At 46.3% G+C, this 27,417-nt stretch overlaps 5 protein-coding genes across 13 annotated transcripts; 1 reads left to right on the top strand and 4 right to left on the bottom strand.

Moving 5' to 3' along the window:
- Positions 1–8,253: 8,253 nt before the first annotated feature.
- Positions 8,254–13,862, bottom strand: mat2al (methionine adenosyltransferase II, alpha-like). Of its 5 annotated transcripts, none has more exons than XM_028417413.1 (11): positions 13,727–13,861; positions 12,935–13,294; positions 12,318–12,395; positions 11,991–12,113; positions 11,806–11,918; positions 10,559–10,702; positions 10,268–10,486; positions 10,019–10,201; positions 9,759–9,892; positions 9,511–9,617; positions 8,254–8,429 (listed from the first exon to the last, which is right to left on the bottom strand). In XM_028417413.1, exons 2-10 carry the CDS (start codon positions 13,011–13,013, stop codon positions 9,515–9,517), a joined length of 1,176 nt encoding a protein of 391 aa, XP_028273214.1. In that variant the 5' UTR covers positions 13,014–13,294; positions 13,727–13,861; the 3' UTR covers positions 8,254–8,429; positions 9,511–9,514. The 5 variants fall into 5 exon arrangements, with proteins under 5 accessions (XP_028273214.1, XP_028273217.1, XP_028273219.1 ...); XM_028417416.1 differs by lacking the exon at positions 8,254–8,429 and having other exon boundaries at positions 9,462–9,617; positions 12,935–13,077; positions 13,167–13,294; XM_028417418.1 differs by lacking the exon at positions 8,254–8,429 and having other exon boundaries at positions 9,462–9,617; positions 12,935–13,077; positions 13,753–13,862.
- hnrnpd (heterogeneous nuclear ribonucleoprotein D) lies at positions 9,236–19,801 on the bottom strand. Of its 3 annotated transcripts, none has more exons than XR_003671436.1 (9): positions 19,271–19,801; positions 18,732–18,900; positions 18,483–18,644; positions 18,286–18,417; positions 18,116–18,212; positions 17,873–18,028; positions 17,720–17,805; positions 16,393–16,613; positions 9,236–9,246 (listed from the first exon to the last, which is right to left on the bottom strand). XR_003671436.1 is itself a non-coding variant. In XM_028417419.1 (8 exons), the coding sequence occupies exons 1-7, from the start codon at positions 19,450–19,452 to the stop codon at positions 17,738–17,740; spliced, it is 966 nt and encodes a 321-aa protein (XP_028273220.1). In that variant the 5' UTR covers positions 19,453–19,801; the 3' UTR covers positions 16,162–16,613; positions 17,720–17,737. The 3 variants fall into 3 exon arrangements, 1 of the variants encoding a protein (XP_028273220.1); XR_003671437.1 differs by lacking the exon at positions 9,236–9,246 and adding an exon at positions 17,282–17,383 and having other exon boundaries at positions 16,162–16,613; XM_028417419.1 differs by lacking the exon at positions 9,236–9,246 and having other exon boundaries at positions 16,162–16,613.
- On the top strand, positions 13,989–20,619 carry LOC114443421 (vesicle-associated membrane protein 8). Of its 3 annotated transcripts, XR_003671438.1 has the most exons (5): positions 13,989–14,197; positions 14,791–14,964; positions 15,833–15,984; positions 16,852–17,401; positions 20,490–20,619. XR_003671438.1 is itself a non-coding variant. In XM_028417421.1 (3 exons), exons 1-3 carry the CDS (start codon positions 14,192–14,194, stop codon positions 15,968–15,970), a joined length of 318 nt encoding a protein of 105 aa, XP_028273222.1. In that variant the 5' UTR covers positions 13,992–14,191; the 3' UTR covers positions 15,971–16,364. The 3 variants fall into 3 exon arrangements, 2 of the variants coding, with proteins under 2 accessions (XP_028273222.1, XP_028273223.1); XM_028417421.1 differs by lacking the exons at positions 16,852–17,401; positions 20,490–20,619 and having other exon boundaries at positions 13,992–14,197; positions 15,833–16,364; XM_028417422.1 differs by lacking the exons at positions 13,989–14,197; positions 16,852–17,401; positions 20,490–20,619 and adding an exon at positions 14,256–14,549 and having other exon boundaries at positions 15,833–16,364.
- On the bottom strand, positions 20,373–23,028 carry enoph1 (enolase-phosphatase 1). The gene is made up of 6 exons (XM_028417420.1): positions 22,659–23,028; positions 22,072–22,173; positions 21,684–21,886; positions 21,393–21,525; positions 21,191–21,314; positions 20,373–21,105 (listed from the first exon to the last, which is right to left on the bottom strand). The coding sequence occupies exons 1-6, from the start codon at positions 22,740–22,742 to the stop codon at positions 20,966–20,968; spliced, it is 786 nt and encodes a 261-aa protein (XP_028273221.1). The 5' UTR covers positions 22,743–23,028; the 3' UTR covers positions 20,373–20,965.
- Positions 23,029–23,563: 535 nt separating this feature from the next.
- tmem150c (transmembrane protein 150C) lies at positions 23,564–27,337 on the bottom strand. Its single transcript, XM_028417970.1, has 8 exons — positions 27,165–27,337; positions 25,632–25,706; positions 25,496–25,549; positions 25,379–25,417; positions 25,220–25,287; positions 25,015–25,142; positions 24,760–24,943; positions 23,564–24,494 (listed from the first exon to the last, which is right to left on the bottom strand). Exons 2-8 carry the CDS (start codon positions 25,703–25,705, stop codon positions 24,295–24,297), a joined length of 747 nt encoding a protein of 248 aa, XP_028273771.1. The 5' UTR covers position 25,706; positions 27,165–27,337; the 3' UTR covers positions 23,564–24,294.
- Between the last annotated feature and the right edge of the window lie 80 nt (positions 27,338–27,417).

The raw sequence follows: 27,417 nt of genomic DNA, 5'->3' as shown, positions 1-27,417 counted from the left end.
TGCTATAGAGAACATGTGTCTTTTACCCAGCTGCCCCCATGCAGCCCTGCTGAACGATCAGCACCGGGGGAACATTTCAGACTCCGGTTTAAACAGTTTTTTTTTCATTGTGCATAAACACACGATCTGTCAGCGTAATGAGTTTATCTGTCGTCTTCTTCTCCCAGTTACAGCACCACCTGCTGCTGCTGCAGGACGGAGGTATCAGCGGCCTCATTTCAGCACAGCGGCTCCATGCTGGGTAAATGATCCAGGCCCCCTGGTCGAAAATCTTCACTATTGTCTCATTTTAGCCTGCAGACAGCAGAGGAGGCACAGTAATGACTGAGCCTCTCCGCTCAGCATGGCGGGAGCAGTGGGTGGGCACACACACACACACACACACACACACGCTCCAACATGGTGCTCATTTTTCAGGCATTCGGCTGCGTCTTCCTTCCACTGCGTTCATGGTTCCCAGATGATCGACCCTGATGGCTTTGATGGTCAGAACGTCTATCCAGCACCATCTATCTGACAGGTGTGTTGGGTCGAGTGCTGATCATCAATCATCAATCGTTTTCCGTCCCCACTCTTTGCTGCCAGTTTGTCCCAGTGGCCACTTCTGGTATTGCAACCCAAAAACCTGATTAACCCAAACCAGGTGACATCCTGAAGGGGTTAAATTTTCAATCAGAAAAGAAATTAATCTAAAAGTCAACATTCCAAAACAACATCTACCAAACTTCTTCAGCAAGTCTGTTATAGATCGTGATGTTATAACCACAAACAATAACAACAAACAAACACACAAAAACACGTTATTAACAACTCAGGTTTAGCTAACTGTCAGACTTAATGCTCAGTTTGGATTTTTTGGTGAAATCCGATTTGTTGGTGTGCTTGGTCACGTTACAAAATAATATGCGATTGCTCCCGCTCTCCTGTGTGAACCAACAAAACCCTTGAGTTTTGCTTGAATAGAATTGTCCCCCAAGATATTTATTAATATAATAAAACCTTGCTTTCTTTCCACTGACTGCTCTCCACTCCGTCATCCGCCATGTTTGTTGTTTGTCTTCCCGCTCCTGTGTCGCAGAATTGTGACATGTCGCCTCTCAATGACACAAAAGTCGGATATATGTGTCACAGCCGTTCAGACAAAAATCGGATACCTATCTGATTCAGAACCACATGTGAATGTGACCTGGGTCGGATTTGAGCTACTTCCGGTTCACGGGGCGCGACACGGGACAAAAAAAACGCACGACGCATGCGCACACGCGGTCCTACCGCGGCCTGAACGGACTCTGTATATTACGAGGCGCCACCTAGTGGTTTGGAGGACAGCAAACACGCTGGATGAAGCCGGATTGAGTGCGGACACAACTGTGTGCTAGCCAGATTTGAAAATAGGTCTGAACGCATCCAGCTTTAAGGCTGTCTGGGCTCAATCCTACTCTAGCTGGAATGACTTTCTCCAGTGTGAACGGGGCCTAACTGCACAAACACAGAGTTGTTGTGTGCACACATTAAGGCCCCGTCCACATGGAGACAAAGTCGTTTTCATCTCCAAATCGTTCTCTGTAAAGACGCCGTTGTTTCTCTCTGTTCAGACTGATACAGGTCACATATGGGCAAAAAAATCAGACTTGGATCACTTCGGCCTGCAGTCTGAACGTAGCCCAGTTAGCATCGTAACTGTGAGCATTTTAGCTTAATGCTATTAGCATTTAGCTCCCAAGTCTTGTTTCATTAAAGGCAATAATGCTAACTGCTGTGAGTTCCGTTTTGCCTCTGGTCAGGTCTTTGTGGTCTTTTAGCTCGTTAGCATACTGTTGCTATGACATGAACTGGACCCAAGCTCATGCTACAAGGCTGCTGTCTTTGCACACATGCACACACGTTATGACTACAACACAGAAATCTAAAACTGTGTTTGTACGTAAACACCGAGCGCCTGAGTTCTGAGGACTCGTGTGGATAAAACCCAAACAGAGCGCCGTATGTTAAACACCATTCAGGTATTCAGGCATGAAGAACGCTTTAAGACGCTCATTATAGACGGACTCTCTCTGCTCAGCTGAAATGGCCAGTGAGGGTGATAATGACACTCTGCCTCACTCCTGGGGATAATCACACACACACACACACACACACACACACAGACACACACACACACACACAAACCATAGTATCTCTTTCACGCTGGGCTCATTTGCATTCTCATCAGTATGCATGAAATTTCTCGCTGAACTTTAATACCCTAACTGCTGCATAATACACTTTAATGAGCATAAAAGTGAGCATGACAATTAAAACTCGCATTAATCACTAAACGCTGAGGGGAGGGGATGAGATGAGGTGAGGGAGGGAGGGAGGGAGGGAGGACTGGGGGATAAAGAGCACTCCAGAGAGGATGGGGGGTGGAGGGTAAGCTGAAGTAAAAAAAAAAGGAGAAAGGATGGAGCCATTGAGGCTCTTATATGTAAGTGTAGCAGAGCGGGAGAGGCGTCTCCACGGGAACCATGGATGAAGGATGAGGACCAGTGAAAGGCGGCTCTTCCTGTTTGTCCTTCATCCTTCCTGTTTCCTGCTGTTTTCTCCGTGCTCCTCTTCCTCTGTGATGAGGAGCATCGCTCACAAAGAGCCCCCCCCCCCTCACTGACACAGATGATTGGAAGCTTATGAATATTCAGTGGAAGGAAATAAATCTCATCTCATCTGGGTTTCCTTTACACCTCCAGTCCCCCCCTGCAGCTCAGGTGTGAATGATTTTCTTCATTTCAGCCTTGTTGTCTGCTTCCAGGTGTTTGATGCCTGTATGAGCAGCAGCAGCTACTGATCAGCTAAAACCTAAAAGGATTCTTGAAGCTACAGTATAAAACATGTGTCTCCCCCTTCTGGCAGAGAGAGTAATACCCCGTTCACACTGGGGAAAAAAAATCTGGCTAAAGCGGGATTCGGACCTATCCAGATGTTTTTTTTCTGAGTGTAAACACCTCGAATCCGGCAGTATCCAGTTTGATTTCAATCCGGCTACATCCACCCACGAGAGGTGGATGTAGCCGGATTGGCTCAAATGTGGCTCAGGTGTGAACACAAACGTGGCGAGCGAATCCGGCTACTTCCGGTTCACGGGGCACGACATGAGACAAAAAACCGCACGACGCATGCGCACACGTGGTCCTACCGCAGTGTGAACGGACTCTGTATATTACGAGGCGCCACCTAGTGGTTTGGAGGACAGCAAACACGGTGGATGAAGCCGGATTGAGTGCGGACACAACTGTGTGCTAGCCAGATTTGAAAATAGGTCTGAACGCATCCAGCTTTAAGGCTGTCTGGGCTCAATCCTACTCTAGCTGGAATGACTTTCTCCAGTGTGAACGGGGCCTAACTGCACAAACACAGAGTTGTTGTGTGCACACATTAAGGCCCCGTCCACATGGAGACAAAGTCGTTTTCGTCTCCAAATCGTTCTCTGTAAAGACGCCGTTGTTTCAGAAAAGTAGTAGTTTGGGCGTCTACGCGTGTTTTCAAAACGTATCCACCCTGGAACCCTCTGAACCTGAGCGGTCACAGAACATGGTGTAACAGGGACAGTTTGTGGCTCAGCATGTAATATAAGAGCTAAGCTAAGCTAGCATAAACTCAACAGAGCAACCAAGAGGAAAGAGTTTCGCTTGCATAATGAAGCAATGCAGATTCTGAGAGAGGTAAACACGGATTACTGTCCTCTCACAACAATGCTAGTTAGCATGCTAACACAGATTAGCATTTGCGTGGCTTTCTCTGGTTGGAGAACCACACGTCGGTCATATTGAATCACAAGCTAGCTTCAAACAATCAGATCATAGAGGAAACACGACAAACCACTGATATCTTAACACTAGCAAGTAGCAGTTAGCGTTAGCTTTGTTTAGCATGAGAATAAAAACTGAACCCACAGTCCTCACAGAAAGCTGACAGGACTTCCTTCAGACGACACTCTGACCTGAGAGAGACCTGCTGCAGAACACACTGAGCACAGATCCAACACACACACACACACACACACACACACACACACACACGGCTGTGTTTACACCTCTTCAGAGGACACTGCATTGACCTACATTCATTTCACTGAGACGCACCTTAAACCCAGTCAGTGTGCTAACGTTTAATGAGTCACATTATGAGGGCAGAGAGGAGGCGGGGCCTCGCAATGACACTGTGTAAACAGATTTATGTCTCTACAATACAAGTAATGAAAGTACACACACACACACATGATCTAATAGTTTTTGTTGCAGAGCTGATTTCGTTCAGTTTGACCCTCCTTTGTCCTTCCTGCGGCTGAACTGAGAAGCATATGTGCATCTCTCTGTGTGTGTGTGTGTGTGCGTGAGTGTAGACATAATAAAAACTCCATCTGCATTTCCATAAATCAGACAGGCAGGTTTGTTGTCACCCAGCACAGGGGCCTTAGAGAAGAAGGCCCCGGGGCCCAGAGGGATTATAAGCTGTGTGTGTGTGTGTGAGACAGTACCCTGAGCTCATCATCAGCTCTTTATCTCTGCAGCGTGTTAATGGTTAAATCACATTGTGTGTGCGTTTCTGGCCTGCTTTGTGTGTCTTTGTGTTTTTATCCGTCACACATCACCAGCCTGTGTGCTCGGACACATGCTGACAGCTAAGGCGCCACTATCTGAGATTGTCACTGTCAATCTGAGAGTAACGGACCAATCAGGAGGCAGCGTGTGTGCAGTTACCACATGTAGACATGGCATCCATCAGCTCAGTGATGGAGGCTCTGGCTGCCGCCATCTTTGTAGTTCTTGAAGCTGCCGAGTGCGGTCAAAGAGGTGGAGCAGGATGAGCGGTGCTGAGGTGGGCCACTGGCCACATTACAAGCTCTAAACATGTATGGGTGGAGACATCAGGATGGACTCACTAATGGAGTCAGGCTCTAGTGGCCACTTCAGGAACTGCAGTCTGCACTTTCTTTTTGTTCTTTATTTAAAGAGAGTATGTCCCTGAGATCAATCAGGGACAAACATGGAGACGGAGGGAGGAGAGAGAACCTGACCCAGAGCCTGTGGGCATGTCATGCAGCAGTTTAAATTAATCTGAGACTCCGACACGTCTCTGAGCCCATCATTTAACCCTCGATTACACGAGAGTTTTAACTGTTATTAATCTGCAGCCGGCTCTACTCAAAGTTCTCTCGGCCTGAAGAAGGAGGTTTCTTTCTCTCTCTCTCCCCGCAGGTTTGACCCTCAGAGGGTACAGCTACCGAAGATAGTGAGGGCGTGTGTGTGTGTGTCTGTGTGTGTCGTCTGATCTGATCCGGTGGGCTTGCGGTGTGAACCTGATCCCTGCGGTGGATGCGCCGACAGGCCTGAGGAGCCCGTGTTCAGATGCATTAGGAAGAGGAGAAGAAGACGAAGGCGCCGCTTCCTGTTTGTTCTGCCTCTGAATAATACAGCACGATGACGGGCGGCAAACAAAAGCATCTGAGAGGACGGACAGAGCCACACTCACAGAGGAGAGGGGAGATAAGTCCGAAACATGCAGACACAGGCCGGCGACGGCAGCCGAGCCAGCGTCCGCTTCATGGTGAGAGAAACATGTGGAGACCAGACGAAACCCCCTGAAGGTGATTAAACATAAATGTGTGAATGATTCTAGAATCTGCATGTTGTGTTTCTGTGAATATAATCGCCGGCCTGAGCCTGCTGAATATTTCATCCCCTCTGTCTCTCATATATTTTCTCTCTAAATTCTTCGCGGGCTGAACGATGGCGTCTGCACCCCAAAAAAAGGAGGATATGAATTTTTCAGGCTTTTTAAATAATTAAGGCTAAAGTGTTTGGGGGGTGGGGGGGCTGATAAACTAATCTGAGACAGGGGAGAGAGAGAGAAAAGAGTCTGAGAGGGACATTAGAAATTTATTATTTTATCAGCAGCTATTTATTATTAACACAGAGAGCTCCCATTAGCATTCATAGACAGAGGGACTCCTGGAGGACGCCCTGTGGATTTCAAGGTGATACATTAAAACAGAAGTGAAAGTATCCAGCCCCCTGATCTGCATACAGGCCCTCATCCTTCAGCCGGGAGGCTTCTGGAGGTGGATTTTGAGCGGGTGGCAGATTTAGGACGTGGAGATGGATCGTTCAGACTTCTCAAAGTCAGAAGTAAAGAATCAGGGCCGAGGACACAGAGGTCAGAGGTCAGACAGAACTGAGGAGGTTTAGAGATTCAGGCTGTGTCTGGATAGTTTTTTTCTGAGTCTGAATTTCAGTTCACCTCTTGGTGGATCTAGCCGGATTGGCTTAAATCTGGCTTAGGTCTGAGCGCAAATGCGGCTAGCGACATGATACTTCCAGTTCGTAGGGACAGTGTCCAGGTCACGTACAAAAGCCGTATGTAAACAACCGTCGAACTACGACAGCCTTGCCCCCGAGTTTATTTTCCACAGGGCTACAAAGGAATAAACTGCGGTCCTAGCGCGGCCTGTACGGACTCTGTATACTACGAGGCGCCACCTAGCGGTTTGGAGGACAACAGACAAGCCGGGTTAAGCTGGATTGAGCGCGGACACACGTGTGTGATAGCCAGATTTAAAAATAGGTCTGACCGTATCCAGCTTAAAGGCGATCTGGATTCAATCCGACTCCAGCTGGACTGACTTTCTCCAGTGTGAACGGGGCCTAGCTGCTCTATGGATGACTAGAGTAGAATGCTAGTTGAACAGCTAGTGAGTGAGTGTCCTAGTGTAGGTGTGCTGCTGGCTAGCCGGTGGACTGTAGTCACAAAGAATACTAGAAGACTAGCAGTGCTGTAGCAGAGAGCTAATGACGGCCGTAGAGATGCTAGTTAGTCGGTAGTCTTCTGATGCTAGTTCTGAGGAGTAGCAGCGGCTGACCCAGGACCCAGGACCCAGGACCCAGTCCCTGTTTACAGGCTGTGTTAGACTGGAAGTGTTTGACAGCCACACAGTAAACAACAAGCTAACGACTGTTAGCTGCTACAAAGTCACATGCTTCATACTTCAGACCAAAAACAGTAAGAGGACGGTGAATGCTGAGATTTTATGAAAGGTTGTGTGCAGGAGCGAGCGGCTGTGTTTACAGTGTGGTGGCTCCTCTCTGCATTCGAGTCCTGGCCTTGAAGCGTGAGTAAACCTTCACCTGAATCAAACGTTTCCAAATAAACTGTGCTCAGAGACCGGGCTCCTCCAGCAGCTCCAGCCTGCTGCAGTGAATCAGGCTCATTCACACCTGTGGAGGAACCTCTGAGGTCCGACTGAACAGAGACGGAGCGAAGTCGAGCGCGAGCCGACCGAGAGTTATTAAAAAAGATCCAATATCTGTCTGCTGGACGTCAGAGCGCCCACACTGACAGGAGGAGAGAGAGAGACATCTCCACCTGAGCCGGCACACAGACTCACACACACACACACTCACACACTCACAGTCACACACTCACAGTCACACTCACACAGACACACACACACACTCACACACACACACACACACACTCACACACACACACACACACACACACACACACACACACACACACACACACACTCACTCACACACACATTCACACTCACACAGACACACACACACACTCACTCACACTCACTCACACACACAGACACACACACTTTCACACACACTCACACAGACTCACACACACACACACTCACACACTCACAGTCACACTCACACAGACACACAGACACATTCACTCACACACACAGACACATTCACACTCACACACAGACTCACACAGACTCACACACACACTCACACACACTCTCACACACACTCACACACTCGGCTGATGGCCTTTATGAAAATCTCCTCAATCAGGATCTGCAAATTTCATGAGCACCTCCTGAATTTCTTAACAGGTTGTCAAAACAATCAGAGCGCCGAGCGCTGAATCAGAAACTCAGCTGCAGACGGCGAGCGTCTCCTCTCGCCTCCTCTCCGACCTGCTCTGATCCGTCGCCCTCGCCGCTCTCTCACCTCGCGGTGTGTCCAGCCACAGAACCTCATTACACTTGATATTTGAGGGGAACGATCCCTGCAGGTCTGTTGCTGCTTGGATCAAACAAACGATGCCAACGCCAGCTATCGCCACAAACGGGAAGAGGCTCGACGTGACGTGAAGACGGAGAGTCTGACAGCCTGACCCCGACAGGTCGCCATGACGACGTCATTGTATCATAGGGATGAGATCAAACAGAGATTTAAAATGATCATTCTACAGAACTGTGGAAGGATTTTCTTTCATCTCTTCTCCACACCTACCCAGAATCCTCTCTGTTTTTGAAGATTCCGCCTGTTTGACCTGAGCTGGCTGTGAAAGGGATTCTGGGTAAAATGAAAAAAGTGCCTGGAGTGGTGGAGCTCCTCTGTGGCCAGACACTCATCTCCTCTGCCAGCCTAAAAGAATCCATTAATATTTCAAATTAATGCAAATCACCTGAAATGATGAATAATTGGCTCCATATCAAAATTCAATTACTGTTAAACACTGACTGAAACTATGAATAATGTCTCTGACGGTGTCACCGAGACGCAGCTCGCTCCATCAGAGGGACGCAGGCCTGAGGACAAAGGACGGGGTTCACAATAAAAGCTCGTTTTAGTGATGAAGACAGTGAGAATGTGACTGAAGGACTCAATCCTGACTTTCAATCATTTGTCCCAACAGCAAAGGTCACCACAAACAGCCCCCCCCCCCCCCCCGCTTCCTGGAAACAGCTGATGCGACGCTCCGCCTGCAGCCTGTGGGTGTGTGTTGTGGGTTTGCACCGCCTGTGATGAAGGACTTCATCTTTGCTCACACAGTGCAGCTCAGCTCTGAGGCCGAAGGTCCGAGTCTGACCAACATGTGATCCAACAGCTCCACCTACAGGCCAGAGGCAGCAGCACATGCATCATGTGGTGTGTGTGGTAACTAGCGGTTTACAGGTAAAAGCGTAAAGAAGAACTTCCTGTTGTTACACGGCGAGTGAGCCGACTCCTGTGGTTTGTTTCCACTCGTTCTGCATCGTCAGACTGTGTGTGTGTCTGTGTGTGTGTCTGTGTGGGCTCCAGCTGATTGTGATATCAGGTCACTTTGTTTGTTCTTGCAGTGAAGCCTCATTCAGACTCGGTCTTAGGGGATGGCTCAGATTTCAGGACCAGGATGAGGCCTAAACATGAGAAACATGATGGTTCCTTTTTGTTTTTAAAGAGAATCCTCCAGGAGGAGGAGCTTCTCCCGTGGCCTGCCTGCACCAGAGCAGCAGACTGTCAGGGTGAACTGTCCCTTAGAGTTAATATTTAGACTGTTTTAAAGCATTTAATCACACATAGTGTTATAAAATACAGTCACTATTATTATAAAATCATAATCCATGTTTAAAGATTCTGCTTCATGACATCATGCAGATTTCTTTGTTATTAACACACAGCTGTGTGTGAGGACTCTGTGCTGGGTGTTTATGGGTTAATTATTAGCACATCTTTATCATCATACTTCATCATAGCAGCAGCGGCTTTGGATTCTCCCACGGGAACTCCTTCCTGCCGAAGTGTCCGTAGCAGGCGGTGTCCTGGTAGAGGGGGCGCTTCAGCCCCAGCTCTCTGCAGGAGGGAGGAGGAGGAGGGGGGAGGAGGGAGAAGGAGGAGGGGGGAGGAGGTAGGAGGAGGGGGGAGGAGCACGGTTATTGTCACTGTTCATGATTGTTTGTTTGTTTTTTATTGCAGCTGTAAGCCGACACATACCTCACAATGACCCCGGGCCTGAGGTCAAAGTTCTTCTGCACAATCTGCAGCAGCTCGTCTTCGTCCCGGCTCGACGTGCCGTAGTGGAAGACGGCGACAGAGAGCGGGCGGCTGACACCGATGGCGTAGGAGATCTGAGCGGCACGACACAATCAGAGGTCAGACAGGGTTTCAGAATCATTAGAATAAAATGGAATCATAAACAACACGTGATGCATTCAGGGACCATGGGAAAGCTCAGCTTCTGCAGCACTGTTCACCTGAACGAGGGCCCTCCTGCACAGTCCAGCCTTCACCAGGGACTTGGCGACCCATCGAGCAGCGTAGGCTCCGGACCGATCCACCTTGGAGTAGTCCTTTCCAGAGAAAGCCCCGCCTCCGTGTCCACCCCACCCTCCGTAGGTGTCCACTATGATTTTGCGCCCCGTCAGTCCAGCGTCACCCTGTTGATGTAAAAACATGAGATGACATAACATGACACCCCCCCCCCCCCTCAGAGGCTGACCCACCTGTGGGCCCCCCATCAGGAACTTCCCACTGGGCAGCAGGTGGTAGATGGTCCGATCATCCAGGTACTGGGCGGGAATGACGACCTTCACCACTTTCTCCATCAGGCTGCGTCGGATGTCGTCCAGCGTGATGTCGGGGCTGTGCTGCACTGAGATGACCACGGTGTGGACTCGCAGCGGCTCCGCGGCTCCGCTGCTGTCCCGATACTCCACCGTCACCTGAAGGGGCCGCGGCGTTAGCATCAGCAGCACAGAGCAGGGAGCAGGGCCTGCGTCCTACCGACAGCTCACCTGTGATTTGGAGTCTGGAAGGATCCACGGACACTCCCCGCTGCGGGACAGCTCCTTCATCCTGTAGTTGAGTTTATGAGCCAGGAGGATGGTCAGAGGCATGCACTCCTCCGTCTCATCTGTGGCGTAGCCAAACATCAGACCCTGCAGACACACACAGTCTGATTAACCCCGCTCGTATTTCACCATGAAAGTCTTCCTGTAAAACCTTTAAACACACTTGGTACCTGGCTGCTAGATTATTTAAGCTACAGAACAGTGTAGTAGCCATAAGTGGCTGATAGTGACTCCGAAAACTAGGGATGTCCCGATCCGATCACGTGATCGGAAATCGGGCCCGATTACGTGATTTCAGACTCGATCGGAATCGGACATTACCTCCCGATCAGGACTCGAATATATTTATTAGGACTCTCAAAGTTAACGCCTTCTGTGTCCTGTAGTGTAGGGGTATGACAGTCGCTTTTGGCGCGAGAGGTCCTGGTTCTTGCGTGGCGCTCTGGACACACACACACGTTTTGCTAGGATCGGATCGGGTCAGGATTCGGTATTGGCAGATACTCAAAATCAAATGACTCGGACTCGGACTCGAGGGCAAAAAAACCTGATCGGGACATCCCTACCGAAAATTGAATGATAACCAGAAAAACAGCTGTTCCATGAGATGCTAGCTAACATGCCGTAGGCTAACTGTTTGCTAGTAGAGCTGCTAAAGAAAAACTGACAGTTCACACTAGCTAAAATTAACAAACCGGCTGGTAGCTATGCGCTAACGAGGATGCTACCAACTACACAAACCGATGGCTGGCTACGATAAATTGTCGAGTCAACAAGCTAAGAAAGCCGCCCGACTGCAAGATAAAGAAACTTGCTCTTCACTACGATAAAGTACTGCTGATATAGGCGAACTGTTCGGTAGTTAAGATGTTCGCCAAGATAGCTACTAGCTAAAAGCTAACCTTCTTCTAGCTTCGAGCCTCTGGTCAGAGAGAAGCGATGGCGTCTTGTGAGCGGGCTGCAGCTGCAACGGACCTGTCCTCATTCGTAATTTAGGGACTTGTAGGGACTATTTTCACCGGACATTCTGACCAGCGGGCCTCTCACGCACCTCACCACGCCCCTCTAGGGGTGGGGGGGCGCGCCCCACTATGTGAGAAGTGCTGTTCTAGCTGAAACAAACCCATAGCTAATATATGCAAACGATGTGATGAGATGTTTTCCATGCAGTGTCCACACAGATACTGAACCTGGTCTCCGGCACCGATGTCTTCCTGATCCCGCCCCTCAAACACACAGTCTGATATCTCCACACACTGCGGCTCCAGAGCCACCAGCACGTTGCAGGTCTTATAGTCGAAACCTGCAGACGGCAGCGAGGCCACAGTCAGTAACATCCGGTCGACAAACAGCCGAGATAAAGACGCAGACGGACCTTTAGAGGAGTCGTCGTAGCCGATCTTCTTCACCGTGTTTCGTACCACAGACTGCAGATCCACGATGGCTTTGGAGGTCACTTCTCCGACCAGTAGAATCATGCCTGTTTTGGCTACGCATTCTGGAAAATGATCATTTTCAGTCAAGTCAGAGGACAAAGTAAACATCCAGTGAGATAATTACTCTGCTGAACTTTGACCCGAGGAGGAAACTGATTAATTATTAGTCGTCCTGAAGCCTTCGCTCTACATTCAAACTTCTGCCTTTAATGACTTCTTTAAAGAAGCCGCAGACGGAAACACACACAGCTGTTAGGAAGACTCACCACAGGCCACTTTAGAGTCGGGGTCTTGACTCAGATATGCATCGAGTACAGCGTCGCTGATCTGATCGCACATTTTATCTGCGAACACAAAGTGGTCATGTTTTAAATGATGTCTTTTAGCCTGACAGACTTCACTACGCTAAGATAACTGGATGCTAGTGAGGACACATGTATTGGCAGCTAGCTAAGACACAGTGCAGCGGTTGCTAATTGATCGCTAAGATAAGCTAACAAAGTTAAAGCAGCTGTTTACTGATAGAAAGGGTTAAACTTGTTAATTCAAAGTACATAACTGGCTACTAGCTAAGATAACGCGGCTGTTTGCTGATAGAAATCATTAGCTAATATAAGCTAATCGCTGCTAATTAGCATTAGCTTCATTAAAAACAAACTTTTCAATTAATAATTAATCTTGATTCACACATTAATATACACGACGGAATAAACGGTTTATTTTAACATTTACTTCAAAGTTATTTTCTAATAAAACAAAGAAATCAGTTTGATTATTGAGACTTATTGTTATTTAAATGCATAAAAGCTGCAGACATGTCGGCACAGGTGTGTGTGTGTCTGTGTGTGTGTGTGTCTGTGTGTGTGTGTCGGCCCACAGTTACCGGAGTGTCCCTCTCCCACGGACTCGGAGGTGAACAGGAAGGTCTTCCCGCTGCGGGCTGCGCTGCTGCTCGGGTTCATGTTCAGCTTCTCTCCGCAGAAAGTTCAGAACCGGGTCGGTGCCTCACGGAGTGGACTCAGCAGCCTGTGGTGTGATTATAACAAGAACCACAAACAATCATTAACCCTGAAGGTGGAGCCGTAAATCTAACCTTTACAACAGCGGAGAGAGACCCGGGCAACTTCTCATCAGCAGAAGCGGAAACAGTTCATCACCGTGCGGCCTGGAGCTCCCGTTTCCTCCGGGAGCTCCGCTCACAGCTGCGGGAGGAGCGAGGGCAGCCGGAGGCCGCCAGGGGCCGCTGTGGGCACACGTCAGTTAATTTAATACACGTTTTAAAATAATGACCAAACACATCAGTGTTTCTCTTCCCTCTCTCTCTTCCCTCTCCCCCCCCCCTCTCTCTCTTCCCTCTCTCTCTCCTCTCTCCCCCTCCCTCTCTCTCCTCTCTCTCTCTCTTCCCCCTCTCTCTCTCCCTCCCTCCCTCTCTCTTCCCTCTCTCTCTCTCCTCTCTCCCTCCCTCTCTCTCCCCTCTCTCTCCCTCTCCCCTCCCTCTCTCTCTCCCCCTCCCTCTCTCTCCTCTGCCTCCCTCTCTCTCCCCTCCCTCTGTCCCTCCTCTCTCTCTCCCCTCTCTCTCTCTCTCCCCCCTCTCCCCCCATGTTGTTGTTCTCTGTCCGTCCACCAGAGGTCCTCTGACTTCCTCACACAGTCACATGACTCCAGGTCCACTAACCTTTGGCTCCACACCCACTCCCACACCTGCCTCAGCTCTGACTGCAGTTGATCCTCTTCTTCCTCACTTTGTTTCCAACTTCTCTGTGTAGCTCTGACATTACAAACCAACACACACACACACACACACAGAGACACACACACGCACAGAGACACACACAGAGACACACACACACACACTGTAGTGTTGCAATATTTAAAATAGGGGAACAAAAACTAGACATTTAATGATTGGAGGATTTTATTATGACACAACACAAACACCACACAGTGACACAACACACCATCACACACAGTGCAGTGGAGCCTGTGAGCTGCTGAAACAACAGACTGAGCACAGGATGAGGAAATGAAGTGGAGCAACGCTCTGACTCTGACTTCGCCCATTTATTGACTTGCAAATAAGCCGAGCCGAGCAGTGGAGCCCTTTGCCCGACGATTCAGTTCAGCCTGCGCCCTCTGACAGATGATGGTACGTAGGTCACGTCTGAACTGACATATACCTGCTTTATGTGAGTGTGTGTGTGTGTGTGTGTGTGTGTGTGTGTGTGTGTGTGCTGTTATGTGATGCATACATAGAGCAGCTCAGGTCCTAGGAAGCAGGAAATGAGCGCTCTGTGCTGATGTTTCTGATGTTTGTGGTGGAGCCGAGCAGACTTTGAGTGAGGTAACCAGGAGTTAATGAGTTAATGAGTAACTGAGCAGAGGTGACATTTGTGTGGCTCTGGCTGTGCGACTCAGACCTCTGCATTTGTTTATCAAACGCGGCGGACTGTGTGGAGGAGTCGAGTTTTTGTTTCTCTCGCTGACTGACTGCTGCCATGGTGAGTGGTATTCTCTGACCTCTGACCTCACAGAAGCCTCTTTATTTAATCTAAACCTCCATGAGGAGCCGTTTGTTCAGCAGGTTTCTCATGTGACGGTCGCACAGGCCCCAGTCAGCCCGGCAGCGCTCTTCCTGTTAGCACCGTTAGCAGGAAGTGGGGCTGTGGACCGTGGCCTGGCAGCTCCTCACCCGTTCACATGCTGTGTGTGTGTGTGTGTGTGTGTGTGTGTTTCCACCAGGCTGACGTGAACCCTCAGCCGCCCGCCTCGGGCTCCGCCACCACCAAGATGGACCAAGTGCAAGGTCAGGTGAACGAGGTCAAAGTGATCCTGAAAGACAACATCAACAAGGTGCTGGAGCGAGGCGACCGCTTAGACGACCTGATCGGCAAGACGGACGACCTGCAGGCGTCTGTGAGTCCAACAGCAGGTCGCCTCTTTAAAGAACAAATCTGTGGCCAAAAAACATTTATACAACGTTTAACAAAAAATACTTTAAACGACGTTAATATTATTATTGTTATATATTTTAGGTAAACTATCAGTTCAGCTGATGCTAAAACAAACAGCTTAATATTTCTCTGTAGAGACTTGGCTAAGTATGAGCTAAATGAGCTAGATGGCTAAAAAGTGTGGATAACAAGTGACATCTGAAAAAAGTTTTAAAAAAAATGTAATTGTGTAGAAAATAACCTGGTGCGTGTTTAGCCATCTAGCTAGCTGTTGTGTTCAATCTTCAAAATGAAGCTATTGCTAACAGTCAGGTGCTACCTAGCCATGTGTTTATTGCGGGAGTAGCCTTTTAGCTTCAGTGGCGCAGGCGGTAAGAGCGCTTGTCCACTAACTGTAAGGTTGGTGGTTCGATCCCGCGTCTGCACGACTTTAATTTTTGGCAGTTAGGAAGTTAATTATTTAGCTTTTATAACTATTTAATACCTTAACAGTTCCAACAAAGGTCCAGGTATACTACATTCACTACCTCCGACTGTTATGTCATTTATGTTGTTTCATCTTGGAATGCTGTTTTAAATGTATTCTTTTATGTTTTGTCTGTGTATTTTATGGTGTTAAGTGCTATACAAATTAAGTTTGTTATTATTATTAATCTGACCCATAACCACTTTAATCAACTCAAATTTCACTGATGTACCACAAATATTCAGTCTGTAAAAGTTGTAAAAAGTTCATGTTATATATATTTAGTTTTAATAGTGCTTTTATAAAGTTGTGCACACGTCCTCCATCACTGCTCTTCGATCATATTTTCATTTCTGTTTTTCAGGCCGACTCCTTCCAGAGAACCTCTACGCGGGTGGCCAGGAAATACTGGTGGAAAAACATTAAAATGATGATTTTGATCGGCGTGATCGTGCTGGTCATCGTCATCCTCATCATCCTCGCTGCCACAGGCGTCATATAGACTGAAAGCTCTGAGTGAGGAAGTGATGTTTTTTTTTGTACATCTCAGGATCACAAAGTGCTCATAGATTAAAGGGTTAATGATTATTGGAGATAAAAATTCAGAGCAGCAGAGATTAAACAGTTAAAGCGGCTGAAACACTTTAAACACTCCAGCACCGAGTGTGTGGACGTTAGACAAACGATCCAGGCCAGCGTTTATCGTTTTTATTATTTGTTGTATGTCCAACACAATGTGTAAATACTGTATGTGCATGATTGCAATATGTTTTATAAGACTGATGGTGAGGAGGGGAAATTGAAACCACGCACTTTTGCTACCACAGTACTGTAAATATGTGTGATTTGATCCAATGAGTTTTACATCGCAGAATAAATGAAGCAATTCACAAGAAGCCTTCAGAACATCAAATACAAAAAAACAAGGAGGAGGAGGAGGAGGAGGAGGAGGAGGAGGAAGGAGGGAGGTTAGAGCTAAATAAACATCCCAACACTGGGGTAAATACAGGGAGAGGTGTAAAGTAGGTCTGAGTGCTCGTCCTTTTAATTTATCAGCTAAGAGATGTTTGCAGGATGCCATCATCTCTGCGGCCGACGACCCACCGGCGCGCGGCGGCGGCGGCGGCCTGTCATCGCTCTGAAACCTGCGGGAAACAAACGGAAAACAAATCAGCCTGAGACGCAAGAACAGCAGCGCGACAAATGACTTAAAAACAAAGGAATCCCCTGTGTGTCTAACGTCCAATGTAATCAAAGAAACTGAGGTTTTAAAAAACGTTAGAAAGTTACTTCAGATACACATTAAAGAAAAGCATCACATGCAAATTTCTGGAGAATGTAGTGACACTTTGATTCTCTCTCTCTCTTTTTGTTTTGTTACAGGAGAATTAAGAAAAAGAGGAAGTCTTTCCCATCGCTGTCAGTAACACAAAACAGAACAGTACATGTACACAAAGTAAAGCACTTTATCCCCCAACACAGTAGAGTCCAAATACCGAGCAGCTTTTAGCTCATGGACTACTGGCTAAATAAAGAAAGATTAGGAATGCATATATTAACATTAGGAACTGGAAAGTCCAGAGAAAGCTGTACGCATCCTTTGGAAAGCAAATAGTTAATTTTACATTTTAATAATCATTACTGTGGGGGAGTAAGGGCCTGTAAAAAATGACAATTACATGTTTTATATATAATTTAAGTGTTTACATTAAAAACAGTTGCAGAAATTAAAAAATATGGAAAGAAAGATGACAAAGCTGGACGTGTCCCATCATAGTGTTTAGTTTAGATACAGGATGTTGAAGGACCATACCAAACGGCAGCATTCGAGAGCGTATGCTTCTCGTACCCGGTCCGCATTGAGCGGGCCCTGAGAGTATCTGGGAGTCAGCTCATGGCCTGCAAGGAAGCTCCGCTGGCAGGTACAAACAAGGTATGTCAGAGTTAGGAGACAACACACTTCCTGTTCTGGTTTTCTTGCACATCCTTAACTTTGGTAGCAGAACTTTACCTGTTAACTTTACAGTTTAAAAAAAGAAAGAAAGAACAGAAAGAAGGTGCAAAAAGAGGCAGCAGAAGGCCGGCTGTTAACATTATCGCCACAAGAGCGTAGCCTCTATGTTACCACTACTGTAAAGCACGTGAGGGTGCTGAGAAGAAGAAATTTATACAAAAATGTTACCAAACAACAAAGTAAATATATCTACTTTTAAATGTTTAAAGTCAGAGCTGCGTTCGTGCTGCTACATACCTACAGGAAGACGCGGGGTTAATACGGCTTGTAGCTGTTGGTGTGACCGCCACGCCGCGGCGACTTGCCGTATCCGCCCGATTGATCTACAAAACAAGAAGGTCTGTGATCACTCCGAGCGTCACGGCGGCGCCTCGGATCCGCTTCACTCACTGTTGTAGTCGTCGTATCCGTAATAGTTGTTGTAACCGGAGTAGTCGTAGCCCCCGTATCCCCCGTAGCCCTGGTTACTGTAACCGTAGTTGCCATAGTTTCCGTAGCCTGGGTTCCAGTAGTTCCCGTAACCCTGGTTCCAGTTCTGATTGGGGCCTGAAAACAAACACAGCTTTCTCTTCACACACTCACAGAGGAGAAAGAGGAAGTGTCAGGAGGCGAAGGTGTCCGTCAGGTATTCACCTCCTCTTCCTCGAGACCTGGATGAGTAGCCTCCTCTGCCCCCCCAGTACTGCTGCTGCTGGTACTGCTCCTTGGACATCGCCACTTTTATTTCACACTAAAAGAACCGATCAGGGTCGTTTACAGAGTGGAGACACCGAGACCGGATTGGAAGTGAAGGAGGCCCGTACCTTGCTGAGTCCGATGTTATGGAACTTCTTCTCCATGATCCTCTTCACTGGCTCCTCCTCTTTGAAGGTGATGAAGCAGAAGCCTCTCCGCTTGTTTGTCTTGTTCTCCATGGGAAGTTCAATCGACTCCACCTGTTCACATCAAGCAGGTGAAACACTTTGGACTAAAAACAACAACCAGGAAAACAGACGCGTACCTCTCCGAAGGCACCGAAGTACTCCCTGACTTTATCCTCAGGAGTGTCTGGAGACAGCCCGCCGACGAAGATCTTCTTCACGGGCTCTTTGCTCTTCATGGCTTTGGCTTTTTTGGGGTCAATGACCTTCCCGTTGAGTTTATGTTCCTTCTGTGAGGACACCTGTGGGGAAACCCAGAGCAGGTGTCACCATCTGTCGCTTTATGAAATGCTTAGCAGCAGCAGCAGCAGCAGCAGCAGCAGCAGTACCTTCTCAACGCTTTCGATGTCTTTGAAGAGAACGAAGCCGAAGCCTCTGGAGCGTCCGGTCATGGGGTCGAGTTTTAGCGTGCAGTCTACAACCTCGCCGAACTTTGAGAAGTAATCCTTCAGGTCCTTCTTAGTCGTGTCCCAGCTGAGGCCTCCGACAAACATCTTCCTGATGAACAGAACAAACACCGAAAGGAGACGTGAGAGATCTGTCTACGTGGCTGTACCGTGCAAGATGAACTATAACGTGGCTAAATGAGGCCAAACATTAGTGATATTATCTCAAGACAAATCTGACAATGTTATTTATCAGTTAGCTAATAGTTCAGTCTCTTTCTGATCAGCTGTCAGAACCCAGACGGTTTGTTGACATTATATAAACCAGACAAACTGTTGCAGATCATATCTCCTGCTGTGGGTTTGGATCAGGATCTATGACCTGTGTCACGCACTGACACCCAGAAACGGGGTCAACAGGGGCTCCAGCCCCTCCAGCCTGCAGCTTCACTGGTTTTAATGTGGGCGTGAGACCTCCGTACCCCTCATCCTCCTCGTTTTTACTGGCGTCGATCCTCGACCCCTCGGGCTCTCCCTCGCCCTCGATCCCCATCAGGCCACAGTCCCCCGCCGCTGACATCGGGTCGTCGCTGTTCGCCTCCCCATCCTCCTCCATCCTCATCATAGTCGGGTCATCGCTGAATTCAAAATCAACCGACATCATCCAGCTGTTTTTCACTCACTAGATCCGAACTTTTAGTTTAGCTACGTCAGAACCCCCACAGGAAGCTAAGCTAGCTGGTTTGCTAAGAGCTAATTAATGATAGCTAGTGGCTAGCTAATATTTTTAATATCAAATATGGCTAAATGAAACGCTCGGCGCGGATGAGAGTAAGCTAGCTACAAAGCTTACGTAGCTAAAGCGTAACGATGGCGTAAATTCGGGCAGGTCGCGTTACAATAAGGCAGAAATCAGGGTTAGTGTGGAGTGTTTTTAAAAGGTGATCTGTCGTTTTGTTTTCATCGTTTTTTTTTGCTGCCGCTGCTTCTTCTTCTTCTTCTGTGGTGGTTTAAAACCGGCAACACAAGGTGCTGAGCGACACCTGCAGCACAGGAGGACAAACAGCGTCACTGTATGGAGAGCACGATAAAAACATTACATTTAAATCAACGTATGTATGTTTATTTATTCTTTTTAGACTTTACTAGTATAAAATTGATTTTAAGAAACCTTAATGTAAAATACAAAATATGTTTTTCCATTAAAAAAAAAGAGATTAAGGTTAGATTAAGATTAGATTAGATTAAGACCCTGTTAATACGCGATCATATGCAGAATTATTTCTTCAGTGTAGTGTGAATTGAAAGGAGCACAGAGGAGATAAACTGAGTTTGTATGTGCACAAAGCTTGTTCATGACATTGGATAATTTATTGATTGATTAATAGCGGCTTTATTTATTTAATTTTAAATATTTTTCCCACCAATATCTGGACTGTTAGTTTGATGTCCAGTATTTTTAGAAGTTCTTTCGTCGTCTCCTCGTTCAGGTTATTTGTCAGAAAACCTTCTTTGTCGTTTATATATAAAAACAAACATGTCGCCACTTCAATCGATGACACGTATCATCAAACAGCTGCAACGTCACTGTGAGACAAAGGCATTTATTGATTTACTGGAGCTTTCCTAAACATTACAACACTGTTTGAACACATGACTCATTAGTCTGAAGATGTCGTTTTTTTTTATCCCACGCTACAGATGAACCACAAAGATGGCACGTTTAAATAAGACAGCATTCACCTGTGAGGACATGAAGACATTCAAACTAACCGAGGACTTCCTGTCAGCAGCACCGTCAGCACTGAGGGACTACGCTCTAAAACACCAGGTAAAAGGTCACACACCTGTGGGGAGGATGCACGTATAAAATGGTGACAAACACAGCTCTCACACACACACACAGAGTTGGAAAGTGGCAGTGGGATTATCTGAAAGGTAAAAAAGTGACCTCACAGATCTTCTTTCTGTCTACAGATGTCTGAGTTCCTGTGACGCTCCGTAAATGTGAAGGACGTCCTCACAGGGCGGGTCAGCTGAGCCTGGCGGCTAACGGCGTCCCAGCAGCATCAACGTAGAACAAAGAAGAACACGAGAACTGCAAAAAGGTGGAGGAGGAGGAGGAGGAGGTGGAGGAGGAGGAGATGGAGGGAAGAGTTCACAGTGAAGGCGTCGTGTTAAACTCGTCCCATCAGCTGAAGCTGGCTGAACGAGGTAATGAGGTTGTAGTGGGCCTTCTCCTCCTCCGTCAGCTCCATGTTTCCAGGACGCACCACCACCACCACGTTCACCCTGGCCTCTTCTGCCGCTTTGGCCTCTGCAACACCACAGATCCCACATTTAATTCAGTTAGAAACAGGAATGAAGGAATCATCCGGCCGCCGCTGTGACCGCGCTGTTACCTCGAGTGATGTCCGTCAGGAACGTGATTTCCTCCGGTTGACAGCCGATCCGCTCTGCGATCCTCTCGTAGCTTTTTCCATCTACTTTAGCTCCTATGTTCGTGTCGAAATGTCCGTCGAATAACTGGAACCGAAAGATAAAACCACACAATCAGACTCTACAGGTTCACCTCACAGACAATGAGACACGAGAGGGGCTCACGTCTAAAACGTCTCCTTCCACCGAGTATCCGAACAGAAGCTTCTGGGCCTCCACGCTGCCGGAGGAGTAAATGTAGACTTTGAGGCCGCGCTCCCGCCACGATTTGATGGATGGAACCACATCCTGATAGATCCTGTGTGCACAGAGACAAACATCAATACAGCCAGCCGGAAAACAGTGAAACAAAAGCCAGAAAAACCTAAAGACTACCCGTTAAAACCACTCACTGACTGACACACGAGCTCTGGGTGAAGACAAACAGTGAAGGTGAGGAGAGCCATCAGTACTTACTCGCCTTTGATTTTGCCTGAAGAGTACGCCGCCCTCCACATGTGGCCCTGCAGCTGTTTGAGTGCTGTGGACTTCCTGTCTGCTGCCATCTGCCAGAGCACATTATCCACCACTTCTCTAATGGCCTTCTCCTCGTCCGTGTGGACCGTCTGGTCCACGGCGTGGACGCAGCACGCCCGATTCTGCCTCATGTCTTCTTCGATCTGCAGAAACAGGAAGTGACATTTATTAAATGAACACTGGAGCGTGTTTGGGGGGGCAGGTCAGCAAATGCAGGAAGTAGGATGATTAAAATGTCGTGGATACATCTTCTGGTACACTGTCTGCACGTACATTGTCTCTAATATTGTTTAATACCTTTAATGCTGCAGTAAAAACATCAGGTTACCTGTTTCTTTAGAAGATGGACATCTTGTTTGCACTCGTCTTCCTCCCAGTGAGCGGACAGGTGATCCTCCAGATGCTCCCTGATGTATGGAAATAAGATGTCCTGCAAACAAGAACATGTGAAGCAACACGTGATCAAATATTCATTCATAAATTCGTTCTAACGTGTCTGTTTACACCGAGTAGCTTCTATTTTAGTGCAGTGAAGGCCACATGGGCTGGGCTGGGTGCAGAGTGCACTGATGATGTGTTCACTGACTGAGGGGTCAGTGTGGACACTAAGAATTTCTATAATTCGGATTAGTTGTGAACGCAGCAGCACAGGGCTAATCTGGATCCAAACGGCTAATATAAATGAAATAATCAAAAAATAAGTAACATTATATATGAGAGGATGAAGAAAAAAATAATGAAATGCAGTTAGAACTCTGTTGTATATGTACAGTCATGACACATGTCAAGCTAACCTGGTTTAGCCTTTGACAGTCAGCCATTAGCATAAATGTACAACCCTGAATAATTAGCCAGCACTGCTATTAAATCTTCGCTGGAACCAAAATTCACTGTTTAATCTATTAAAAACTTTACCTTTACGAATGTGATCGGTGTGGTGGTGCCTTCGATATCCAGCAGCAGCGCGGTGGTGCAGACAGGAATAGAAACAGAAGCCATTTTTTATTATTATTCTGAGAAGAGGCTGCAGCTGCTTCCGTTAGCTGACGTTAGCTGACGTTAGCTTTATTAGCCGCAGCGCGGGGTTGCAGCCGTGCTGCTCCGGTTCTCTCTCTTTATTTTCTCCGAATCTGACAGATCCAGCAAAACCAGGATTTATCTGAGGAGCGTAACTGGAGGTGTTAGCCGCTAACTAGCTAGCTCTCAGTGCCATCGCCTCGCAGATAAAGCACACAGACAGGGCAGTAGGAGCACCACACATGCTCGTGCGGTGGCAGTTCGCACTCCGGACTGACAGGGGGCGACCAGGGGGCAACAGGACGAGTTCTTCTTCGCTTGATTTTTTTAATGGCAGCTGGCACACAAATGCGTTAGCGCCCCCTTCCGGTAGATTTAACCACAAGAAAAACAAGCTAGGAAGAATAAATATTCATTTATTTTAAAGTCTATAAACAAGAAAATCGATTATGCACGTATCAATGTATAATTATTATATGTGATATATAAAAAATAAATAAATTAACAGGACTATTTTTTTATAAAATTATTTAAATAATAAGAGTTGCTTTAAACAACAATAAGCTAACAATTACGTTTTTGGATTTACTATACATAATATATATATATATATATATATATTTATAACGTGTATATTTTTATTACACACACACACACACATATATATATTAGAATTTTTTTTTATTAAAAAAACATTCCCATGCAGCATATGTTGGAAATTTGTATTTTTTTAATCTATTAAATTTAATCTATTTTAACAAATCACATATAAAGTTTAAAGCACTGAAAATTATAAAGACAAACAATTTTAAAATATTTTTATTGACACTGATTGAGTTCTGAGATTACACAAATCATTGCATATAAAGATCACGCAGCGGTAACCTAAAATGTGGGGAAAAAAATCACATTTAAATGATGACTTTGTTGCACCCTGACAATAGAAATGTTGGTTTAAAGCCTTATGGATACATTCCCTGGAACTCCAGCATGAATAAATATGATAAATACTGATGACAGATAAAAAAAACACAAACATCGTCTCCTGGAGAACATTTGAGCACTCAGGTCTGAACAGTAAACTTAATATAACTGATTTATGCACATTTATATGTATATAGCTCCATTTACTTCCATAGTTTATATTTTGTGTATCTTTTTGCTCTTCAAATTGTTCTTTTGCAAATGATTCTATTTTGTTTTTCCTAAACCTTTAATGCATTCAGTGTGAGCAGCAAAGTAAGAATTTCATTGTACAGAGAAACCAGTTTCTATACTGTGCATATGACAATAAACACTTTGAATCTGATAAGAATGTACACACTTTATATGTGTATATAATGACAAACAGAAAACATGAAACCATCGCTGTCCCCAGTAACAGCAGATAGGATATATATATATAAAAATATATATAATTTAACCATTAATACATGTAGTGGTGCTCCTGTCTGACAGGTGGAGACACTGCTGTCCCTCAGGACACTTCGCTCCTGCAGTCCAACCTGAGGATGTTAAATCCTGAGGATTGTCCTTACAGCTGGTCCAGCTGCTGATCGGTCCATTCAGAGGCCTCCGCCTGAAGGACGGGCCGCCTCGAGGCCTCCATGCTTATGATCTCGAAGCGGCTGTGACGAAACTCGATGCCAAAAGTGCCGATGAAGATGAGGAAGAACATGACGAGAGCCCACTGGGACTGAGCTTCCTGCATGTACAGAGACATCAGACCAAAGTCTGCAGCGCGGGGAGTTAAGGGTTAACAAAGTCAAGTGTAAGTGCAGAAAAAAGAATCTGACAATTAGTAAAAAATTATCTTAAACTAGAGAAAAATAGATTAAAAATAGACAAAACTAAGCTTAAAACTAAGCAAAGAGTTAACAAGCATTAGCTACTAAGCTAGCTAATAAGCTAAAGTATCTAATCTAAAATAAACAAACCAAACTATGCTAGGCTAACCTAGCTGGCTAGCTGCTAACTGACTGTTTGAATGTATGGATACAGGTTTTGAGGCACATGCAGACAGTGATGCACCCTGACAGCACGAAGCGAGCGATGGCGGCGGCCTTCTCATCGCTCCCCATGTTGGCGCCCAGCGTGATGAACGACTGCATCCAGCAGAACAGCGTGCCGAGTCCAAACGTCATCAGGGTGCCAGAGTTGTGAATCAGCCCGTCAGTAAAAAGCTAAAAACAGAAAAAAACACAAAATCAGCCAGGAGGGGGCGGAGTCAGAACACAGCCACGTCATTGGTTACCTGGAAGTTTCCAATCAGCGTCATTCCGAAGCAGCCAATGGAAAAGGCCACGAGGCTGCAGACGTTCAACCAGGATTTACCCAGCCTGCTCTTCAGCTGCATGTATCTGAGGACGCCGATGATGAACCCTGGAACAACAAACCGCTCAGAACAGAATTAATCCGCCACTGAAAATAGTTCCTCCCACAAAAAAAAAAAAACATACCCACAAACGCCGCCAGGTTCATGACCTCACTGAAGATGCAGCTGGCAGGCGGGAAGTTTCCGGCAATACTGAGAGGAAGAAGAAGAAGAAGAGGAGGACTCAAACATAAAAACACAGCATGTGTGCTTTTATTGTGAAAAGAACGAGAGCAGTGATCACCTGATGATGGGAGGATACATTTTAGTGTTATTTCCTCTCCTGTAAATAAATAAAGATGAGCTGAATTCAAACATCTGATCAACATCTGATCACATGCAGCTACGGGTTCATTCGTACCTGTGCTGTGAGCCCAGAGGCCTCACGGTCTCCGTGGAAACAGCCACAAAATACCTGCAGAGAAGAAGATTATTGATCATTTCCTGTCATGTTTCTGTCTTTGATGGACAGGTTGAGTCTGCTGAGGTGAACTTACACCAGCCACAGCCCAGCAGCGGTGCACACGGAGTACACGGGAGGCAGGAAGGCCCACGGACTGCAGCGCCACATCCTGACACCACAGAAGAAGAAGAAGAAGAAGACATCTGGTAAATGTGTGTTGGAATTGATTTGTCTCGTATTATTGACAGTGGTGGAGGAAGTACTGAAGCTTGGTACTTAAGTAAAAGTAGAAGTGCTGCATCAACAATCCTACTTAAGTAAAAGTCTTAAGTACTTTTAAATGTACTTAAAGTATTAAAAGTAAAAGTACTCACACACTGAATATATATGATTGATTTCCATTGCAAAGGATCTGAACAGGTTAAAATAATCAAATGAAAATGGAGCATGTGTAGTTAATGTCCATGTTCAGTCCAGAAGCAGCTGTGGACAGGTCTGTGTGTCATGAGGCAGGCTGTGGGCATCAAGTGAACAGAGAGGCTGCTGATAACAAACAGGCATTCAGCATGTTTACTGTGTCAGTGTTCCTGCTGTAGATTCATGTTATGATTCATGTTCATCAGACATTAATGGACCTGTGTTAGCAGACAGCAGCTAACTAGTTAGCTCACTGAGCCAGAGCACCGGCATCATGACTGAGGCTCATTATAGAAACACAGCTGGCAGCGTGACACCACCTCCATGCAGAGTCTGACCTCACATCAGTCCAGCACAGCTGTATGAACACAACTGTATTCAGAAATGTACTTGTAACTACAGACATTTTAAAATTTGTAGTGGAGTACAGATAATATCTGCAAAATGTAATGGAGTAAAAGTATAAAGTATGCACTATTATTTTTACTTAAGTAAAGTATAAATACATAAAAAATTACTTAAGTACAATAACGAAGTACAAATACTTAGTTACTTTCCACCACTGTTTATTGATCATTATTTGTCTCCTGCAGGTTACAAATATTTGCACATTTATCGGACGCTTTATTGTTTATTATGAATATTTGTATGGAAGGCCTTCATGTCGTCACCCACTGACTTTAAACCTAAACTGGATTTTTATTGAACATTCATCTTAGTATTATGGTCACATGGCATGACGGCCATCATATAAACATTGATTTCTCCATAATATTATTAATATAAAAAGTAGAGGAGGCCCTTACATGAAGCTACTGAAAAAGTATTGATGTTGACTTTTATTATTTTGTATGGAAAAGTCTTCCAGGTCATGTGACCAAGTGACGTAAACCGAATTATAGTCCTATACACTTGACACATTAAAACCACCTCCTATTATTATTATTATTATCATCTTATTATTAGGATTAAGATCTTCCTCTGTTTTATATTAGCACATTTATTTAAACCTGGTCTTTTATCGATGGCGGCCATGACAGCTGACCGCTGCTGGTTTCTACTGAAGTGAAAGCGAACGAGACAGAACAGGAAGTGACCGTGACACCGTCAGAGCGCGTCCACGTGCACATAAACAGTAAAGAAGTAGTCATGTGAGCGTTGCTGTGTTGTGTTGTGTTGTGTTGTGTTGTGTTGTGTTGTGTGGACCCACCTGTCTGTCTATAATCTCCCCGCGGTTCAGTTTAATCTCGTCCTTCCGGGCTTCCCGCCTGATCGATACCTCTCCTCATGTATGTTCGGCACCTTTCTCGTTTCGTGGTTGGCAGTCTGGTAATAAAGGTGTGACGGGGCCGTTTTAACAGCGGCGGATACGTGAGTCCATCCCGAACGTCTGACCCTTCAAAATAAAAGCCCGGCTTTATTTGTAAATAAAACCAGGGGCGGATAGAGGACGCTTGAGTCCC

This window comes from Parambassis ranga, chromosome 12 (assembly GCF_900634625.1).
Source record: "Parambassis ranga chromosome 12, fParRan2.1, whole genome shotgun sequence".
In the NCBI taxonomy this organism is placed as follows: Eukaryota; Metazoa; Chordata; class Actinopteri; family Ambassidae; genus Parambassis; species Parambassis ranga.
This window is presented reverse-complemented; position numbering and strand designations above follow the sequence as displayed.

Bases quoted from the DNA above. Each gene is read 5' to 3' on its own strand.
- mat2al (XM_028417418.1), bottom strand. From the start codon at position 13,013: ATGAACCCGAGCAGCAGCGCAGCCCGCAGCGGGAAGACCTTCCTGTTC. The intron at 12,396-12,934 runs GTAACTGTGGGC...TTGTGTTCGCAG, and splicing joins CGTGGGAGAGGGACACTCCG to ATAAAATGTGCGATCAGATC. The intron at 10,202-10,267 runs GTGGGTCAGCCT...TTACATCAACAG, and splicing joins TCCTGATGGGGGGCCCACAG to GGTGACGCTGGACTGACGGG.
- LOC114443421 (XM_028417421.1), top strand. The intron at 14,965-15,832 runs GTGAGTCCAACA...TCTGTTTTTCAG, and splicing joins CGGACGACCTGCAGGCGTCT to GCCGACTCCTTCCAGAGAAC.
- hnrnpd (XM_028417419.1), bottom strand. From the start codon at position 19,452: ATGATGTCGGTTGATTTTGAATTCAGCGATGACCCGACTATGATGAGG. The intron at 18,901-19,270 runs GTACGGAGGTCT...TCTGTTCATCAG, and splicing joins AAAAACGAGGAGGATGAGGG to GAAGATGTTTGTCGGAGGCC. The intron at 18,213-18,285 runs GTACGGGCCTCC...CGGTTCTTTTAG, and splicing joins ATAACATCGGACTCAGCAAG to TGTGAAATAAAAGTGGCGAT.
- enoph1 (XM_028417420.1), bottom strand. From the start codon at position 22,742: ATGGCTTCTGTTTCTATTCCTGTCTGCACCACCGCGCTGCTGCTGGAT. The intron at 21,887-22,071 runs GTAACCTGATGT...CTGTTTCTGCAG, and splicing joins TCCATCTTCTAAAGAAACAG to ATCGAAGAAGACATGAGGCA. The intron at 21,526-21,683 runs GTAAGTACTGAT...CTGTGCACACAG, and splicing joins TCAGGCAAAATCAAAGGCGA to GATCTATCAGGATGTGGTTC.
- tmem150c (XM_028417970.1), bottom strand. From the start codon at position 25,705: ATGTGGCGCTGCAGTCCGTGGGCCTTCCTGCCTCCCGTGTACTCCGTG. The intron at 25,550-25,631 runs GTAAGTTCACCT...TCTTCTCTGCAG, and splicing joins GCTGCTGGGCTGTGGCTGGT to GTATTTTGTGGCTGTTTCCA. The intron at 24,495-24,759 runs GTATCCATACAT...CCCGCGCTGCAG, and splicing joins CTGCATGTGCCTCAAAACCT to ACTTTGGTCTGATGTCTCTG.